Source organism: Amblyomma americanum, chromosome 4 (assembly GCF_052857255.1).
Source record: "Amblyomma americanum isolate KBUSLIRL-KWMA chromosome 4, ASM5285725v1, whole genome shotgun sequence".
Taxonomy (NCBI): Eukaryota; Metazoa; Arthropoda; class Arachnida; order Ixodida; family Ixodidae; genus Amblyomma; species Amblyomma americanum.
In genome coordinates this window covers 134899177-134912597 of record NC_135500.1, presented here as the reverse complement: position 1 = coordinate 134912597, position 13421 = coordinate 134899177, and the positions used below count along the sequence as shown (strand labels likewise).

The window sequence follows — 13421 nt, the reverse complement described above, 5'->3', positions numbered from 1 at the left end:
CTGTAATTATACCACTGATTGTCTGCGATGGCAAGCTGTCAATTTTAAAACTGTTTTTATGACTTCAAGACTTTTTGCAAATTTGAAATTATCTATAACTGTCAGTACAGCATTTGGCCATCAAGGTAATAGCAGGCTGTAATTTCGAAATGACTATGCTTTTAACCATTCCAAAATTTGGCTTGTCAACATGAAATGCAACTGTGTTGTCAGTATGATGGCCCAACACGACAAGTCTCAACATAATTCTGTGTCAATATATAGTGTGGTGAACCTGACCACATGAAAGTCACTTGCAGTGGGCAGTACCTCATAAACCATGCAACAAAAACAAATTTACATTTCTACTTGCACGTTTATTCATAATTTAAAGTGCATTCAGCAGGCTCAGCAACTTTGGTGCGATTCCGCAGGCCCTGCCTTTGCCGCGCCCTTTCGTTGGGTTGCTCTGCCCAAGGTACCTGGAAACAAAACGAGGATAGAATAAATCCATGCTCCATAAACTGTGCCAATCACATACTCTGCCTACACGCGTGAAATGCCATGAATGTGTGAACTGCACTACCTTCTGCAACACACAGTATTACGAAATTGAAAGACGAGATTAAAATCAGGTAGCAACAAATGTGAGCACACTAGTAGTGCGCTTAAATAGCTACATATACATGCACTAACAATAGATGATGTACCTAAATGTAACCATTATTATAACTCGTAAAAACAGCCCACAATTGCACATACACACCGTATAGTATTTCTAGTAACAATAGGTGCTCATCATGTACAGGAACCATACACAGAGTCTAGAACCATAACTATGCAAGAGCATTTTGCTGCATTTCAGTGTTTTCAGCTATCAGCCGCAAACATAGGTCAGTATTGATGTAACACCCTGATGTCCAGGTATAGGCTGCAATTGCACATGTGGCAACCATGCATACATTTAAAAACCTCATTATCATGCCTCATCATCTTACCATTTGCACAATGCTCATTCTAATTTCTGTGCCCTTGGCCACAAATAAGCGGAATTTCACACCTGAAATCTTCTGAGCAATCAACAAACCTGTCACGATGATGAATGTCTTAATTTTTTTTCTTTTACACTGCAACTGTTGACACAAAGGGCGGCCAACTTCTCAGGTGCCAACATAGCAGACTTCACGATGGCTCTTTCACCTGTCCATTTCAAGTACTGAGCAATTCTGGACAAATATGGGATCACAGCATAATTTTTTTTGAAAGGGGCTAATAACACCTGCCAGCCCCTAAAAGATCACCAGGTGAAAGGGGAAAGTGCCATGTAATGGTTGTGACAGTACCTGTGAAGCTGTCCTGCCTATGTGTCACGTCTCCCGTTTCAATGCAAAATGAAATCTGACATTCATCATTGCAAAAGGTTTGTTGAGTGCCCAGAAGGTGAGGTAGAGAGCTCTACTTTCTCGGGGCTGATTGTACACAGGCTACAGCGAGCACTGCACTAATGGTAACAAGGGAACCTGAGGCCTGTAAAAGTGCAGAGAGGCATCCGGCAACTTGCCACATGTGTGGACGCAACCCATAGTCAGACACACTGTAATGTTGCACTAGGACATTAGCCAGTGGACACGATACATAGTAGAGCGACTTAAAATAACTGCATTTACACTTAATCCTCGCTCCTATTTTTCCTGACGTCGGTACTTATAAAAGTGCTGCACACATTACATTTAGCAATAATTGACAGTCGCCCGTCCTATCTGGTTCTTCGTTCTAGCCCCTTTCTTGCAGTAGCCAACCAAAAAAATAAGCAAAACACTGAAAAGTGTTATCTAGATGCACTCACAGGACACGTGACCAAGTTTAGGCAATGCAAACTGCCAGGCTGGTGCATTCATCACATGACAATGATCAAATCCGCAATTCTGCAGGTGTCAGAATACCAGAAGTGGGTGCAATTTAAAATTAAAAGTCCGGCCTTCATCTCGCAATTGCCAGAGCTAGCCAATGTGCAAGGCTTGTTAGCATGTACTGCTGGCAAGGAGCACTATGTCAATAATCTTACCATTCTACTTTCTAAAGACGCCTGTGACTGGCAAATCACCATACAGGTGTGCCAAAAAAGCAACACGGTGCTGTGCCAGAGAACGAAGAAATGCACGAGAGGAATGTATGTGACGACATCAGAATTTCAGGGGAACAGGGCAGAACTGATCATTTGCAGGCACTGGCTAAGGAGTGCGAGTGCCTTTCCTCAGAAAAAAGAAGCCTGCTGCTCACACTATTGCCTCGGATTCCGATTGCTTATCAAACGCATCATCCACATTCACTCATTTACCTCTGCAAAAGCTCCATGGGTGAGGGGGCAGTCGGGAGGGTACGCAACGTTGAACACAAAGAAGGCACCAAGGAGGAGGCCCATGGCCTTCTCAAGACTTCTTGTAGAATCCACTGCAACGATGATCTTCTTTATGTCCCCCATGCTTGATCCTGCAAGGAAAAAAAATTAGTCACACGCAAACGCTACCCACTAAAGGGGTGATCTAATAATTCGAGTAACTCTATGGCCTTCGATGTGTACACTGAGAGAAGCCGAATTCAAATGTACTCGTAAAAAGCCATACTGGGTCTTGTTGCTAGGCCTTATGGTACCCTGGCAGTAGACAGACACATGCAACATGCCCTCCCTTATCAGTGCTTTACACGCCACTAATTATATCTGTTGAAGATGCTTGCTTCATGTAAACATACTACACTTGTTTATGGAAAAAGCTTTACAAATATTGCACGACAAAAAAGAATTAACTTTGTCAACAGAATACTTCGTTTTTTTTTTAAATAATGGGGAATAGTGATGAGGTAACGAAACTTGGGCAAGCACCGAGGCAACCTTTCAAAGGCCCTCCATTTTGTACCTAGCCTGCCATGACATTGATGAGAAAAGCCAAGCTCAGCTTCGTTCATGCTTTCTAGCAGAACGTCATGCTTTTGGCAAGTCAAAAGGCCGCACATTAGTCTCGATGAACTCTGGCATATCACCTTATAGTGCGGAGATTGCCCCACCCTCCCCACTTATCAACAGTACTACTACTGAGTTCCAAATTTTTTGTACACACTAATAAGAATGGAAAACTACTGGCCAAACTTGCACTTTGTTATCACGTTTAATTATTAAACAAACTGTACATACATAAGATGAAGCAGCAATTAAGCCTTTCATCCAGGGCTAGCCTCATTCCTAAGTTTTGAATATGTCCTACTAAGTAGAGTGAAGTTACACAAAATCAGGTTACATCGTAGAATAATAAAATACACTGTACAAGCCATGTTTGAGCCAAAGTTCTATAAATGACAAATACATACCAATCACAGCAAGGTGCGGAGTTGTTGGCAGTCCTTCCAGCCCCCCTTCAGCTGCATGCTGGGAATTCACAAGCCACATGTTATTAGACTCCAGAGAAAACATCAGTGATCAGATACATGCATCTCAATAATAAATCATAACCATACTTCCAACGATCCTGCTGTCATCAAGGCACTTTCTACACCTCGGGTACAGTATCATTTCAGCAGAAATGGATGAAAATGCGGTATAAAATTACAAAGACTACAAATTTACTTGATTCAATAATTCCCAGCTAATGGATACGCCAGTCGAAAGAAATTTTTGGCCCTTGTTTGAGGCTTATAGGCAATAAGCTATAAAAATGAATAGAATTTATTTGGAAATAACTATTGCTGAAATAATTAGGCCCATATCTTAATGCTATACAAGAATGAAGCTGCACACTATCAGTACACGAACTAAACACTGAGCTGCCCCATCGCCACCGGACACCGACGTATGGGGCTCGGTGTGCCAGGAAGCGAGGAACAACAAAAAAGAGAGAGCGTAAGAAATAAAACAGAAAAAAGCTGATCAGTGCACGAAAAGTAGTCTGCTTTTTATTGACGAATACTTTTACGAACCTACGGCAGTAGTGCCGACACCATGAATTCAAGGGAGCTGCAGATGGCCAGCATGGTAGTCATAGCACATGTCTTGGCCTGAATTACAACTGAAAATGTAAAAAATGGTTTTTACGACTATTTTTACTGCCCATTAAGCCCATTCATAAGGTGTTCTGCATTTAAACAGAGGCGCATGGCGCGCTAGAGCTCGACCAACTCGATTTCGATCCTTGGCCCGCGTAGCAGTAATCGTAACCGAAAGTCAGGCTCGATCGCGATTGTATGTGCCCGCATGATAGAGATACTATAAACGACTTTCTTCGACTTTCTTCAATTAACGTGCGCCAATGCTCTTCGTACGCTCAGTGTTCCTCACAGGAAGTTTTTTTTTTACACGTGGGCGCACGCAGCCCTGAAAATCGCTGCACGTGGCTGAACCATGAGGCCGCGATTCACGCTTTACGTAGAAGCACGTCTCTGAAACGGCAATCTCGGGCCCACGGCCATCGGTGCGTGTATACATTACGCGTGAGAACTAGCGTGCTCCTCGTAGCTATGTGCCTCACAGAACGCGTACTGCACGAACGAAGCATATAAGCAGAACACTTACCTCTACCCGCTGCAGTTGATTTTCGGCTGCAGCCCATACGTTCCTTGATTGCGTCTTCGCGGCCTTCCAACGCGTCGCACACAAAAAGGCAAAATGGCGCAAAAAGCAAGACGCACACCCGGGCAGAAGCAGCGCGCACAAAGAAAAGCGAGAGGGAACCACGACAACCGGACTCCTTCCTTGACAGCGGGGGCCGGAAGCGCGCGTCGAGCGACGTCTCACATGACGTACCCCTACGCGCCAGCCAATAGTTTTTCTCGTTTTGTGTTGCGCTCTCCGTCTCTTTCTCCTCGCCCGCTCGTTCACGGCGAAGTCTCCGTCTTTCCGTTTGACGCCGGCGGCTCGTCAAAATAGATAAAAAAGTGGCCGTCAAAATGACGGTTTGTTTTTACAGTGTAGGATACAGGCGAGCCACCTAGGTCACGTGAGCTTGCGGCGTCATCACAACCTGCCCAACGGATACTGTGCAAACTGCCCACCATGGCAGTTAAATTAATGATTGGTCGCTCGGGAAGAGCAGCCTGGGCCGCACAAGGCCACCGCTGGGAGCACCTGCCATCGTAGGGCAGTGTCGCATCGCTTGACCGCTGCACAACTGCGCCAGGAGGAGTATGAGGACTCCTAGGGATCTATGAATGCAAAGCATAGAATGACTATCCGCATATATGGGAATTAACCCATTAGGTTATCGCGTCATATCCTTCGGGCGGCGCTTAAGTGTTTCCTTGAATATTTTTTTAAATTATTGACGCGGCCTTTGCAGGCATCGAAAGACGATTTGATCCCGCATCGAAGGGCATTGGGAAATACAAAGCACTAGAAAACATGCCTTCGAAGAAGGAGCCATCGAAGGCCGACATGCAAGTGTTCCGCCACTACAGCAAAGTCGATCCTGGCAGTGCAGTGGTTCGGATGCACTTACTACGCGAAGAATACCACGGTCTGAAGTCGGTGGATGTCGTAGCAGAAATACTACGAAGGATTAACGAATCAGCCCGCTAGTATTTTAAGGAGGTGCAGACCATCGTTAGCGTTATACTGGGGCGCGATTACGGATCAGTCTCAAAAAACTGTCTCAATATTGAGACAGTGACGTCAAAATGACGACACCGAGAAATGCCGACCGCCGAATTGGCCAATGCGGAGCAAGGAGGCGGTGGGCTCCGCCCCGAAACCACTAATCGCACGACAAGGGACCGTAGACTAATGTTTTGCAGTAAAAAACGCAGTGAATAAAAACGAGTAATGTTTTATTTTGCTAAGTAACTGTATTTCAAACCCAATAGCACCAAGCAAAATAACCAGTGTTTTCATTTTTACAATTAAGTTTGCTGTTCAGTCACTTTTTTTGCCGCGAAGGTGTGCTGTCAGCGGTATAGCGTGAACATGTTAGTCTGAAATGAACAAAAAACGCAATGAAGAAAACAAGTAATGTTTTATTTTGGTAGTAAACTGTGTTGCAATCTCAACAACACGAGGGAAAATTAGAAGCATTCTCAGTTTTGAAATTAAATTTGCTGCAGGTTAACTTCTCTTGCCATGAGGGCGCGCTGGCAGTGGCATAACGTGAACATGGCGGCCTGCAAGAAAACAGCTGATTCCATGGGTAGTTCCTGTTTTTTTCGCGTGTCGTCTAAAATCAAGGTACTTTGCGGATGTCTTAAGTGCGCAGAAAAATCTGATTGAAGGCAGTGAATGCTACGGGCCTGCCGAGATCAACTTACAAGCAGCGCTCGGATCGAAAATCGACGAAGACAACTTTAGTCTGTGTTCTCGGTCGGCGCCTATCGATCGCCGAGTGACGTGTGGTTCTGTTTATTTTCTTTAGAAAATACCAGAAAACCATGAATCATCACATAGAAGCAACTGCCGACAGACAGGTGCAGCTGCTAATAGCTTGCAATCTCGGTGCGGGAAATGAGAGCCGACACGGCCTGCCTCTGTGGCAGCACTCTTCTGCCTCGTAACCAAGTGTTGACGCCCACATCGGGCTAAGCACTTGATGTTCCGTTTGTATTTTTGTAGCTCCGTTCGGTTTATGTTCAGTTGTTGCCGTAGTTTGTTTTTTTTTCCTGTGCAAGATGCAGAAATTGTGATGTTTATGCTCCACTTTGTTTAGAGAGAAAGGAAGCACTTGACTTGATAACTTTGCTATTGTCACCGAGGAGAGAACGAGCTTGTTCCATTAACGTTATTTACTGATCATGTAGTAGATCCAGGGTCAACCATTGCATATGATCCAGGGCAGTGAGGTAGGTAGGACAGGGCAGTGATGTGTAATATTGTATTTTGCTCAGCAGGCGGAGTGATGTTGGTATAACTGGGTTTGGTGAGGGCAGTGTTTGAAGGGCTTTAAATACTTTGCATAGCTTCTAACATGCACTTCCTTTCAGGTCGGAAGACCACTTGTTTTTTTTTTTTAAATTATGGTCCATCATGTCTGAGACACCCTGTATACAGGCCGCTCCAGTTTGAAAGGGAACAGCCAGTTGAAAATGACTAGGACATTAAATACCTAGGCGAAAAGTAGCTGAAAGCAGTTGCACTTATCACACATATTATATGAGAGCACAAGGAGCTTGTCCGGCCATTCAGCATTGTCACCGTCTCGTGTCATCATGGACAAGACTTCATAGCCCTGTGTTACGCAAACCAAGCTAGGTGTCAGTTATGGGGCAATAACCGAGTGCTCAAAATTTCCCACAATGGAGCTGCCTGTATATTCTTAGAGCTGTAGAGCATTTCCAGTAACGGTGTTGCATGATTTGTGATTGTAAACTAACCTCTAATTACACACCATCTCCTTGATGATGTGTCTGTAATGTTTACACATCTTTGTCTATCAGTGAAGATGTTCTAGTCATTTAGCAGTCATTGTAGCCACTGCACCTTACAATCTTTATTATGCATTGTTGTACAGCGGTTTCCTTGCAGTAGGTACAGCTTTTAGCACAGAGCGAAACCCCTACCCACACACCATTACGCTAAAAGCTTAGCTTTGGTATTTACACTACTTATATGTGCGAAAATGTTTCGTAGTCCGGAAAATGCATCATGTACACTGTACTATGCCATATTTATTGTATAGGTAGCCTCTGTATGAAAGAAAACATGCACTTTGAACTCAATTTTTCAGATTTTTTTTCTTAACTGCACTCAGAAATGCCATACGGTAATTGTACATCAAGGTAAAGTATGCTTGTATGTACACTGCCTTTTCTGCAATAGAAACGCTCGTGTCAAATGCTGTGCCTAAAAAAATAAACGCGCTTACTGAATGTATGATGCAATAAAAAACAGCTTTTTGATTCCAACAAGCACCACAAATATTTCATGCCTTATTCCAGCACTACACGTTTGTTCATGCATGTTCGTCACACAGGTAATGACCACAGGCACTCCACCAAGCTGGAACGAGACAGCAGAGAAGGGGCAGGTGGGCTGACATAAGCATTGACAAAAGAGAGTTCAAAATGATGCTTTTCAGAAATTGGGCGAGCTGCTTCAGCACCTTTTCCGTCTTCAGGAAGAGACTGTGCAACACGCTGCTGAGGGACTGGAAGATATACTAGCAACACACTGAAAATGAAGTGGCAGCCGGTGGGGGGCACTTGTTTGTCACTGCTGGCTTCTCGCTGCACACAGGTTGGCCAAGGGCACAACCACATCACACAATTGCTCACACACTTGCAGATGTGTGTTGTGCAATGACACAAGGAAATGACAGTGGAAACAGGGGAAGAGTGCCTGATATGACTCTCTATGCCAGCATGGTGAGTCGTCTCTGGACGCTAGATTTTCCATCGCAACTGCCGCAGCACCATCCCTCGGTACGCCTTCCTCTGGAAACGGGTCGTCCTAGAGAGGCCAAAAGTACAGCACCGCATGCTCTTCTCAGGAGGCAGGTGAGGAGGGATCCTGTCTGTACGAGGCGGCCACCATTTAGAGGTGGCCCGTTGTTATCTGGGTCAGAGGCAGTGTCGCCTGCACCCTCTGCTGATATGGGCACATCCAAACAGAGGCTGTGAAGTGCAGCACGTGCGGTGATGATGCGCACTGTCCACTTCCACTGGCACTGGTGCATCCGGTGCCCTTGAAAGCAACGGAAGCAGCTCTTCGGCACACCAATACAGCGCTCAGCCACAAATTGTGTGAAAGCATGTGGCGTGTTGTACAGGCCTTCTGCTGAGTCAGGTCTGTAATGTCTTGCAACTGGTGCAGGCAGCCATGGCTCCAGTGGGTAGACATAGTCTCCTGCATAACAAAAAATGATGCAGTTAAGCATGTCCTTTCTCAGTGATCTCAACAGCATTACAGGATACTCTGCTATACAGTAGAAGACTCACGCCAAGTAGCCCACAACCAGGCTTTGCTGAATATGACATTCAAGAGCATACATACATGCAGGATTTAGATGTATAAGTGAGCACTACTGTAAGGTCAGTCTTTTACCACCATATTCATATAAATGATGCGCTATGATTGCCTACAAAACACAAGCACTGTCAGGTGCATTTTGCTTTGGTTTCTTCAACAGGAAAGGCTATGCATTTCAACAATGTATTATGTGTCCTGTGTTTCTGCTGCAATTATATTTAACAAAAGGAAAGGGTGGCAATACACTGTATCATACTGTAAAGTGTCTGCATTTGTGTAACTGTCCAGACTGATTCTTGTAGCTTTAGCAGATCCGGCCAAATGCATAGTGCTGGAGCTCAATAGATGTGACTGAGTTCGCCCGACGGGTGACACGGCTATTTTACTGCTTACCCAGAAAAAAAATCACCGTCGTCCAGCAGGCCTTCCTCCGCCTCGGAATGCCGCCAGACAAACGCGTCGCGGAAGGATCCGGGTCAGCGCGAGTCCACGGCCAGGATGCACATGTTCGCGCCACAGATCTGAGAAAAAACAAGCACAGCCCGTATTCACTCTCGCTGCCGAGGCCCGCACTTGTAGCTCATGCACTTGTAGCACTTGAACTCATGCGGTCAAAAACAGTGGCCGAGGTATACTCACTATTACGTCCGCAGCGTAGAACCGCTTGCGGCTCATTCGCAGCACTGCCCCCAGACTCCTTGATAGTGATGAGTGCCCAATCGACACACCCGACGACGCCGGAGATGCTGCCGCGGCGAACGTTTAGGCAAAGGACGTCCTCCTTCGCCGCCGCCTTCTCCTCGGATCTCCTTGGAAAGCAAACACCCCCCTTCTGTTACCCAACGTTGACATTGGTCTCCGCTGCCCGCCGCAAAGGCTTGTTCACAGTCGGTTGGGCTGCGCCGACGTTTTCTTCATTTCCAACGGCGCCTTGAAACCCACCGGAGGCGAAGAAGCAGCCGCTCCACTGACAGCGCACTCACCCGCGCACTTCCCAGTTCAACGGCGAGTTCGTCGCACAGCCACTGCGCAGTCTCCTCGAAATAACTCTCCCGCGCGTCAAAGTCGTCTTCATGCACCCTCCGACACCGTTGCTCGCGCGGTCACCCGCGTATACGACGATGTAAACAGCCGCCATTTTCTGTCTCAAACGTGTTGATACTACTTTTTCCAGTCTCAAAAAATCGTCTCAATCTGCCTGCATAATTAGATGGCCAACGTCACCACTTCTGCGCCATTTACGACGTCAGTCAGTGACGAAAAAAAATCAAAATGGCCGCCGACCAATAGGAGAGAGGCAAATGATATACTTTTTGAGACAATTTCGATTGAGACTGATCCGTAATCGCGCCCCTGGTGACGCCGATTTTGTCGTGTGAAGCAGAGCGATATTTCAGTGCCCTGAGAAGGCTGGAGAGTCCCGGGTTCGAACCCGACCGCAGCGGCTGCGTTTTTATGGAGGAAAAACGCTAAGGCGCCCGTGTGCTGTGCGATGTCAGTGCACGTTAAAGATCCCCAGGTGGTCGAAATTATTCCGGAGGCCTCCACTACGGTACCTTATTATTATTATTATCCTTTACTCTTTTACTCCCCCCTTTATCCCTTCCCTTACGGCGCGGTTCAGGTGTCCGCCGATACAGTGAGACAGATACTGCGCCATTTCCTTTCCCCAAAAAAACAATTATTAGAAGGCTGAAGAGGTGGCTTCGGAATACGATGGGGAGGAACGCTTGTGTAGTATGGAGATTGCGCCAGTCCATCAAGACGTTATAGACAGTATTAACTTGACTAAACTGATGAAAATGTTTGTCAGTGCTTGTCACAGACATGCATTGCCTTTTGGACCGCATGAAAAGTTAAAAATTATGGAAAAGTTACGGAAACCCTTATGGAATGTGTGCCTGACTGTGTGAATGCCTGCAGGTGTTGCTTTCGGTACCTTTTGTTTAAACGAGAGATTGAGCCAACTGAGTAGCTTTTGTTGAATGTTTAATGATCTTTTCCGTTAATTTTGGGGATGACTAGATATGTACATAAATTTTTGCGTGCTACATTTGTTGTAATAGAGTTGATGATGATAACTCTGTCACTGTTGTATATTCTGTCTTGTGCTTAAAGGTTCCCGTACTAATATTTTGTTATCATCACGTAATAAATCAAAAGCTCGTTAAAAGTATTGCAATCTGTCAATGCCGTTGACTCCCATTTTTTAACTTATCGTATATTAGCAGCCGCAATGGCTCAGTAGTTATGACATTCGGCTGCTGACCCGAAAGAAGCGAGTTGTATCCCGGCCGCGGCGGTCCAATTTCGATGGAGGCAAAATTCTATAGGCCCGTGCACTGCGCGATGTCAGTCCACGTGAAAGAACCCCAGGTGGTCGAAATTTCCGGAGCCCTTCAATACGATGTCCCTCATAGCCTGTGTCGCTTTGGGACGTTAAACACCCATAAACCATAAATCTTATCGTATATTATTTATTTAAAAACAAATAAAACGCGCATATTCAAAATACATGCCACGACGAGCTACGTGTACCCCCTCTGAAATTTGCGTGGATTTACGCCATTGCTGCAAAGTATCACTGCAGTCCTGGATAAGTTCGGTTCACCTCCGGCTGTTTGACTTTGTTAGGCGAAAAAGAGAACCAGTCTGTGGAAAATTATTTGCTGTCACACCGTAGCTAACGGTCCAATTTTCGAGTTGCCACTTGTATCCGTACTGCGAATTTTAAGCCCGTTAACTCTTACTACCCGCATTCGAACGTTTCTTGTCCGTCCGAGATTTCAAGATGGCGGCCAGTCATGTGGTCAAACTGCTGCAGCATCGGGCAAAATGTGACCCCCAATCACGTGATCGCGCACGCGCAGTCGTCGTGCCGGCCGGCTTACCCCCTATACTGGCTTTCCGCTATGTATAAAATAGCGTGCGCTAACAGGACGAACACAGGAAACTTGGAGACAGAGGAAAGAAGCGCTTCTTTCCTCTGTCTCCAAGTTTCCTGTGTTCGTCCTGTTAGCGCACGCTACTTTATAGAAATGTACCAACTAGCCCGTCAGAAAGTTCTACTCCGCTATATATGTACCACCTGAGTGGGTGCCGAGACAGCTACCACTTGGAGCCGCCATTGGAGAAAAAATTGTGGCCCACCAAATCAGCACGACTCCGGCGCACAAAGGCATATGGGCCCGTGTTCGTCCGTTGTGAACACAGCAAACACTCGTAGAATTAAGGCAGCAATCATGCGAACCGTGTGGTGACACCAGAGGCCATATTTTGTTCGGCCTTGCGTTGACAGCTCAGCGGCAGCAATATTTTCACTCCTGGTATTGTACACGTGTTCCAGAAGCCTTTCTAGCAGTTCTCAAGGAACCTCCTAAGCTCCTACAGGGTACCCGCCAGAGTCATGCTTTCCGTTTCTAGCTAGCAGGTGTCATAGTGTTCCGCACCTCTTCCTGCAGCTGCAGAGAAAGTAGACCACAGAAAATGAAATATCTACACCGTCTGAGGAGGTCTACTCACCCTAAGAGGCCCTTCATCCACCATCTAATGCATGACGAACCATGCGTTTCTGTCGCCCTCTATGAATAGTTTATAGAAACGCGCGGAACTCATCACCACCGAGATCATAGCTTAACACCATACAACGTGTGAAGTAATTATTTTAAGTTTTCTTTTTTTCGAGAATGAATACCCTTTTAATTACTTACCTGTGAGAGTAATGACGGCTGCTGACTTTGGCAATGCACTTCATGCCAAATTTTAGATACTGTGCTTAGTGCATACTTCAGTTTTATTTTTTGTGTTTGTATTACCAATGACTACTTGCTATTGTATAGATTTCTGTGATTATATCTTTGTGCCCTCCCTGCTTAGACCTAAAGAAGTATCTGCAGTATCTTATAAATCAAAATAAAAGATAACAAATGAGATGGTGCCAACAAAACAGCGTGATACAAATGAGATCAACGTGGAATGCTCGAAAATTACTGTCATTTGTGCTTAGTACCCCCACACCAATGCAAGCCTTATAGTAAGACAGGCAAATATTGTCGGAAATTAATCAGTAAATATATTGAGGTAAATTTTTCTGACCGAGGAGTGGAGATATGAAAAAAAAACTGTAGAGTGGTGCCCTTAGACAACCTCAAAGTTACAGACATTTATGACATTTAGGCTGAATATGCTCATGGACCACCAAATGGAACTTCAGTGACCTCATGTCGCATCATGCTGGGCAGCTTGGTTGTTCCCAAACTGCGTATTCATATCTTAACCGATACTGCGGTGTCACTACTTCATGCTCTTTGTTAAAAACACCACATGAACAGTCGAACTAAAATGGACCAATTAACGTGGAGGCGCTTATACAGCAGAGTGTCTTTGCACCAGTCAAAAGACCCAGTTGTAATGACATATATAGGAAAAAATTGGAGGAGACACTTAGGCTCCGCCTTGAGGGCATGACACGATAGCGTTAATAAGTGCACGTTCATATATGCAG

General features: G+C 45.5%; 1 protein-coding gene and 1 long non-coding RNA gene across 2 annotated transcripts; both read right to left on the bottom strand.

Annotated features, from left to right (window-relative positions):
* Positions 1-356: 356 nt before the first annotated feature.
* On the bottom strand, positions 357-3577 carry LOC144129849 (uncharacterized). Its single transcript, XM_077663915.1, has 3 exons — positions 3343-3577; positions 2318-2469; positions 357-461 (listed from the first exon to the last, which is right to left on the bottom strand). Exons 1-3 carry the CDS (start codon positions 3443-3445, stop codon positions 357-359), a joined length of 360 nt encoding a protein of 119 aa, XP_077520041.1. The 5' UTR covers positions 3446-3577.
* Positions 3578-8136: 4559 nt separating this feature from the next.
* Positions 8137-10268, bottom strand: LOC144130377 (uncharacterized). The gene is made up of 3 exons (XR_013314084.1): positions 9557-10268; positions 9311-9438; positions 8137-8794 (listed from the first exon to the last, which is right to left on the bottom strand). It is a non-coding gene; the product is annotated as an uncharacterized LOC144130377 (long non-coding RNA).
* Positions 10269-13421: the final 3153 nt, after the last annotated feature.

What these genes read in the sequence shown, in the direction of transcription:
- LOC144129849 (XM_077663915.1), bottom strand. Translation starts at nt 3,445, where the DNA reads ATGTTTTCTCTGGAGTCTAATAACATGTGGCTTGTGAATTCCCAGCAT. An exon ending in TCCGCACCTTGCTGTGATTG is followed by an intron (nt 2,470 to 3,342) that starts GTATGTATTTGT and finishes TTTTCCTTGCAG; the next exon opens with GATCAAGCATGGGGGACATA. An exon ending in CCCATGGAGCTTTTGCAGAG is followed by an intron (nt 462 to 2,317) that starts GTAAATGAGTGA and finishes TTTTGTTTCCAG; the next exon opens with GTACCTTGGGCAGAGCAACC.